The sequence below is a fragment of the Oreochromis aureus genome, linkage group 17 (genome assembly GCF_013358895.1).
Source record: "Oreochromis aureus strain Israel breed Guangdong linkage group 17, ZZ_aureus, whole genome shotgun sequence".
In the NCBI taxonomy this organism is placed as follows: domain Eukaryota; kingdom Metazoa; phylum Chordata; class Actinopteri; order Cichliformes; family Cichlidae; genus Oreochromis; species Oreochromis aureus.
Genome location: NC_052958.1, coordinates 1662247 through 1669156, shown reverse-complemented (window position 1 = coordinate 1669156; position 6910 = coordinate 1662247). Strand labels below are relative to the sequence as shown.

Here is a 6910-nt window from a genome sequence, read left to right as displayed (position 1 = left end):
CTTCCGTGTTTGAAGTCCGGCCGTCCTTCCCACTCCCACACAGTCCGTGACCCTCAATTCTTCCGGTGAGCCCACAACACCTGTACCTCATCATCTAACTGGTCGAGGAGGCCATGTCTGTATCTGCATAGTCAGCGACAGCAAATATCCCGATTTTAAAAAGTCAACATTTTTTTTAGAGGACAAAGCAGATTTTTTTTCTCTGAAACTTTAAATATTAAAAGATGCTAGATTCTTCTTTAAAGTAAAATCTTGTGGTCAAACTAAAATCAGGTGGAAAACATCCTGGAATGACACCAAACTTCACTTTACACGTGTCTTAATCTGAGGTAAAAACTGAGCTGCACAGCACGCAGCATTTGTTTCAAAGCTTCATATGAAAATAGATGCAATGTTTTAAGTTTCAGTGGTTCTTTTTTTCAGCATGTATATGAAGAGGAGGTGCAGCCTCTGTTGCAATGTGTGAATATCTTTCTGTGGTTTGCACTTATTTCTGTACACATATGAAGCTCAACCGCTGAATATGGCAGCCTTCTGTCTCTGCGTCCTGCTGCTCTGGGCAGGAATCCTTGTTGTGACAAACTGTGAGTACAGTTTATTTTTTAATACCAAATCTGATGCAGAACGTGGTGCAGTAATTATATTTTTAATTTCTCTGCATTTTCCATTTTATAAAGTTATTTATAGTACAATATGTATTCTATATTTTAAGGTGGTATTGCAAAATATCGCAGATGCAAAATATCCCCAAATGCAATCACATTTTTTGATGACATCTGAAGATGAGAGTGTAAGATAAATGTACTAACATTTAAAGAAAAATATAAGAAAATAAAATAAAAAGTGCACGGGCCGACTCCATTTCCATCTTAATTTCAGAACTTTCTTCCTGCCTAAAACTCAGATAAGAACTGTAAAAGTAGTGACTTTTACTGTGCTTTAATAAAACATCAAAGTTCGATACAGATTGTGTTTGACGATGTCATAAAGAAGCTACAGAAGGTTAAAACTGTTCTACACCAGACCAGCTCTGTGTCTCCGTCTCTTTGCGATAAAAACGACTTTTAGTTCACAACACAGAACGTTGACTTATAACTTTTAGTGGAACACTTATAATGTGTCCACTTCACCACTCAGCTCTGATTTTAAGCATTGGATATGATTAAATATATATATTTTTTTCAATTCAACGTTTATTTTTTCCACATAGCACAAACTCACAACAGCAGTTGCCTCAGCGTGTTTTACAGGCTGCTGTACAATAATACAGAGAAAATGATGCAACACAGGAACAGACAGCTGAACCTTTGCTAGCAAACCTGCAGAGGAACTTTTTACCAACCTTTAAACATCCCCGGATGGAGCAGCGAACACAAGCTTTGTGATTTCCCACAAAATCATAGAAACAGTGAACCATTGTTGGACTGTGCCATGTTAATATACCCAGAGGAGTAAAGAGGCACTGGAGAACGTTTTTTTCTTTTAAACTGTAACAAGGTTGAATCAAGTACATTATAAATATAACTAAAAAAAACTGCATCTTTAGTTGAAAACAAGACAGATAATTTTCACTTTTGTCTAATGATGTGATGTGGCACAGCCCAGCTACCGATCTTTGTACGTGGGATAAAGAAAGTGCTGAGTGAAAAGGGGGCAATTTGTTCACGGCGGTAATAGGATGCTTAGTTACGCCGGGGTTGAAATGGGACAAAATCACAAGTATTACAACGATGGCTGTGCAAAATGTTAGATTTTTGGAGTGGATTGAAGATAAAGTGACTAAAATTAATCCAGAAAATACTCATCAGCTCTTCCTCTCTCAGTGAAGGTTACCTGTCTGCATTGCATTTCCACCTCAGACACTGAACATGGCTTTAATGCACTTGTTTAAGAAAAGAACCTTTAAAAATGCAGTAATCAAACTGCAAGGCAAATATCAACAGCACTTTGTATACATCATTAGGGACTTTAAAACATATGCACTTTTTTTAAGTTTTACAGTTTTCATATGTTTTATTTCTATTTTGGGTCATTTCATCTCAAATCAGTGTGGGGCTGGTGCTCGACCGCCTCTGATTTGTATAAAAACTTATGATTCAAAGTTGGAACGTACATAATGACTCCTGTGAAATTTTAGCTTCATGTATCAAATACTTTACAACATATTTCTTACTTTTTGCCTTTTTTCACACATAGAAAAAAGGAGGCTGGATAATTAGCAGCATGAAGCAGGAACAGGAGGAAACATTTTACAGAAACTTGCACTTTGATGCCGCTCTCACAGTCGAGCTCAGAACCAAACTCCTCACTTCAGCCTGTCATTTCCTTTGTGCCTGGTATTTTAGTCAGCCTCAGTTATATTTTATGGGTTGCATTAGAGGCACGTTTAGCATGACAAACTCTTTAAATAGTCAGGTAATATTGTTGGCAGTTAGTTATTTCTGCCTGAAGCCGAAATCCCTGATTTTCAAATGACACTACACACACACACACACACACACACACACACACACACACACACACACCAACCAGACCAAAAGCTCTTAACCCCAGACCTCACCTGCAGGCACTGAGCCCATCACCACAGTGGCATCTACCACTGTGACAGCTAAAGGCTACAAGTTATTCTGCATGTCACAGGTTGGAGAGAAGTTTGTGAGTACAGATAAAGAACACTGACACTGCTGAGATGTTCATGGAAGGATCTTTAAGACTTTGTGATTTTCACACCGAATAATCAAATAATTTTTCTTTCTTTCTTGATCTAATTTAAACACAACATTTAGCCACCATGACGACCGCTGAGCCTCCACAGTGTGAGTATCAGCTTAAAAGGTCATTTTCATTTCCTGCATTTCTCTCGAAATTTTCAACAAATTCAGCAAAAGTATTTTTTTTACAGTAATTGCACAGAATGCATTTTACCTTATTGTACACTGGGCCAGGGTTAAAATCTGCATGAACAAACTACCTGAGATCAAAAGTGTAACTGACTGATTCTTACTGACAAATATATTTTGCAGGTTCTTACACCGTCACAAACAACAACAAGTTGGGCTTGCAGATTGAAATAAACCCCCCTGGTAACTACACACTGACTGTTTTTGAAGAAGGACGACCACAGACTGGAAAGAAAATCCAAACTGATCACTTAAAGCAAATCCCAGTGGGGAAAACTGGACACCTGAAGCCGTGCACTGATTACAGTCTTAGTGTTTCATTTATTAATGATGCTGGAAATGAAATATTCTGTCACTCTACGGAAAATAAATTTAGAACAGATCCAATGAGTGAGTACAATTAATTCATATATTTATGATTTACATCCATCTTCTTTTAACTTAACAAACTAATCTTTTATAAACTGACACATTTGTTTAATTTAGGTAAAGGAGACGTTAAAGAAACCAGCTGCATCCCTGGATATGTTTGTTATGGAAGTGACTGGGACATCAGCTCTTCAATATCAACACCAAATAAACATTTAGTTAAACAGTGTAGAAATGACAGTCAAACAGTCTGTGTCAGACCTGCTAACGAGGACATTTGCTCAGATTTGAACGTAACCTTTACTTCAGGAAGCTGTGTGAATTCTTCCTTTAGCTTCACCAAAAGCATCAGTGTTGGTACGTACGAACGAGTCCACGTCTGCTCTCAGATTCAAACATTTACACCTGATTTAATCATGTTTGTGATCATTCATTTTTTCCACAGATTTCTTAAATCCCAGTGAAATACAGCAGATTGAACCCACTGGACTTCCTGCAGAAATAACCACAACATTACCAAAGTGTAAAAACCTCTCAGTTAGTTACACCTGTTCAGGTAAGTGCAAACCTTACGAGTTAGAGACACGAGCTTTGTGCTCTCTGTGAGTCTGTTCGGATTTATTTCTTTGAATGTGTTCACATTTGAATCTAAACCCAAAGGATGAATGTTCACACACTGAGGAACAACAATGATGTCATCTTTGTGTCTCCTCAGAAAAACACAACCCTGATGTTGTGAAACTGTCTGAGCTGGAGCCGTTCACAGACTACAACTGTACTGGTCTGATCTTACAGAACAACACCAGCATAAATAAGACGACTCCATCTGTCCAAGTCAGGGTTGTTTGTGGTGAGTTTATATTTCCTTTAGCTCAGCGAAATAAAAGCTTTTATTCTCACACAGTTTAGAGTGAAGCAAAGGAAACTTCATTCACTGTTACTGATGTTTACTTTGTTCCAACAGATCTTACAATAACCTACACAAAGAATGATTCAACCAGTACTTCCATTGAGTTCAGCTGGACAACAACCAGTAAGAACTGTCAACAGGAGCTTCCCAACTTTCATAAGCTTTCTTATGACTGCAGTTGTCAGAAACACAGTCCAAAACCAGGTGAGTGAGACGACTTCTCTACTTATGTGTTCATGTTCATGATGTTTGACTGTAAGTGAAAAACCAAACCTCTGACTGGGTGTGAATAAATACACAGTTATTAAAATAAATAGCAAATATAAAACAGAATAAACACTGAAACATCAGAGTCGAGTTTCACACAGAAGAAATGATGAGAAGCTTTGAGCTGTTTGAAGGTAAAATCTGATGTTTGAAATTTAATTGTCTTTATAAAAGCAACATAAACAGTTTCTCAGTCTGTTGGTTTCTAACATGTACGTAGTTTCTATGAGAAGCTTGTAGCATCAGTGCTTTATGTCAGCAGGAACACAGACTGTAAGTGAAACAGGGTTTTGCCAGTTTATGGATCAGCTGACAGACAGAACTACCAGCTGATGTATGTTTGTGAAACTTTAACCTGACATTTGTCATTTAAAGTTTCTTAACATGATGATGTTGATTTAAATCTCTAAACACTTCACAAGGTTCATGGAAATTATGTTACAATTACAGCCACAAGTCCTGATGGAGGAACGTGTGTTGTTACTGGATTAAATCCATACACTGATTATAAATGTAGAGTCGGAGCCAAATACAACGAGATTCAAGTTTCCACTGGGGTGAAGTTGATGTGAAAACTGAGGTTGGAAGTAAGTAATCAAACATTTTTATTACATAATGTTAGAATTTATTTCTCACTGGATATTTGAGCAGTGAAGATAAACAGGAAGGACACACAGCAAAGGGCTGCAGGTCTGTCAGTCTTACTTTAAATATGGCTTCCTTTAAATTTCTCCTACAGCACCTGCTGCAGTCACTCAGCTGAAATTACATGTTCACGATCATAATACGATCAAAGTGAGCTGGCACAGACCCTCTACATTCAACGGACCTGAGGAAAAATACATAATACAACTAAAAACAGCTGATGATAAGGAAGTGAGAAAGAAGGGGACGCAGAGTTGTACAAAATGTGAAGTTGAATTCAAAGATCTGAGCTACTCTACGACCTACAAAGTGAAGGTTTGTTAAATCCATCATTTTTGGTTTAATAAATAAATTATTATACTTATAAATATTATTTTAGACTCCTGAATGTTGTAATTCACAGTGAACTGACATTTTGTCTTTAAAGGTGACGGCTCACAACGGACACTATGAGAGTGACCCTGAAATAAACCAAATCAGCACTTTCTGTACGTCCTGTTTTCATTCATGATACAGTTTAATGACATAAATGCTTTGTCTCATTTTAAACACACATATTTCTACAAATTCTATCTTTCACTTAAATTCCATTTTTAATATTATTTCACAGACAACGACAAAGCTGTTATTGGGTTTCTGGTCTTCCTCATCATCCTCACGTCTGTGGCTCTGCTTCTTGTCATCTATAAGATCTACATTTTAAAACGCAGAAAGTCCACAAAGTAAAGTCCACGAGTGTTTTTTCTACACATTTCTGACTTCCACTTTGTTCCACTTTACTTTTCATTACCAGTAAAGGCTAATGTCATTATTAACTTATATTTACAGCAGAGCAGAGGCACAGTGATGCATCTATTATAAACATAATCCTTTCTTATCTTTCTTCCACAGTGATGTGAATGACGGCATGGAACTTGAACCAAGTGAGTAAACCAAACATTTAGGGGCTGCTACCAGTGTTGGGCAAGTTACTTTGAAAAAGTAATTAATTATAGTTACTAGTCAATTTTTCAAAACAGTAACTGAGTTACAAGATTCTAAAAGTAATAGTAGTAAATTACTATTAATTAACGTTTAACCCCCTGGGGTCCAGGGGATAATTGGCCATTTTTAACTACTTTTGATTTTCCCTCCACATTTTACCTTTAAAAACTATTTACTTTGCCTTGTTTGGTATCATTGTTTTCAGCACAACCTCACGTGTCTGAATTTACAGTCATGTTTTCATTTTGACATACTGTGTTAACACAATTGATCCAATAGTTGTACAGCACTTTGTTTGAAAGCGCTTTATAAATAAAGTCATTATTATTATTATTATTAAAATCAGATAAAAAAAGTAAAAAAATTTTACTGTAACAACCACAAACATGTTTAATGAATCATATTTCATAACTTTAAATGCAAATATAAATTGTCAATTTTAAAATCATATGTACAAGTTTAGCAAACAGAGTTCAAATTCAAATTCAAATTTTATTTGTCACTCACACACAACCATACACAGTATGACATGGGGTGAAATGCTTGTAGCTGTGCAATGCCCGACCACTAAATGACAGTGGTTTTACAGTATTTACAATTTACAGGTTACTACAAAATTTACAGATTAACTTAGAAATTTACAGTAAAAAAAATGTGCAAATAGCAGAAAGAGATTATAAAGATTATAAATTATAGGAAGTGTGCATAAAGAAAACCAGAGTGCGTGTGGTGATGTGATGTGTGTGGGAGAGTCCAGTCCTACACCTGGTTCAGGGCCCGAATAGCCTGGGGGAAGAAGCTCCTCCTCATTCTCTCTGTTTTCGCCTTAAGGGAG

At 36.6% G+C, this 6910-nt stretch overlaps 1 protein-coding gene across 1 annotated transcript; it reads left to right on the top strand.

The window, feature by feature from the left end:
* The first annotated feature begins 494 nt into the window (after nucleotides 1-494).
* LOC116310641 lies at nucleotides 495-5813 on the top strand. Its single transcript, XM_039601022.1, has 11 exons — nucleotides 495-584; nucleotides 2787-2816; nucleotides 3024-3290; nucleotides 3387-3626; nucleotides 3715-3825; nucleotides 3985-4119; nucleotides 4234-4383; nucleotides 4897-5033; nucleotides 5186-5406; nucleotides 5519-5579; nucleotides 5702-5813. Exons 1-8 carry the CDS (start codon nucleotides 524-526, stop codon nucleotides 5016-5018), a joined length of 1116 nt encoding a protein of 371 aa, XP_039456956.1. The 5' UTR covers nucleotides 495-523; the 3' UTR covers nucleotides 5019-5033; nucleotides 5186-5406; nucleotides 5519-5579; nucleotides 5702-5813.
* The last annotated feature ends 1097 nt before the right edge of the window (nucleotides 5814-6910 follow it).

Coding starts and splice junctions, on each gene's coding strand:
- LOC116310641 (XM_039601022.1), top strand. CDS start 524: ATGGCAGCCTTCTGTCTCTGCGTCCTGCTGCTCTGGGCAGGAATCCTT. Junction 3,291..3,386: donor ATTTAGAACAGATCCAATGA/GTGAGTACAATT, acceptor TGTTTAATTTAG/GTAAAGGAGACGTTAAAGAA. Junction 4,384..4,896: donor GAAACACAGTCCAAAACCAG/GTGAGTGAGACG, acceptor TTACAATTACAG/CCACAAGTCCTGATGGAGGA.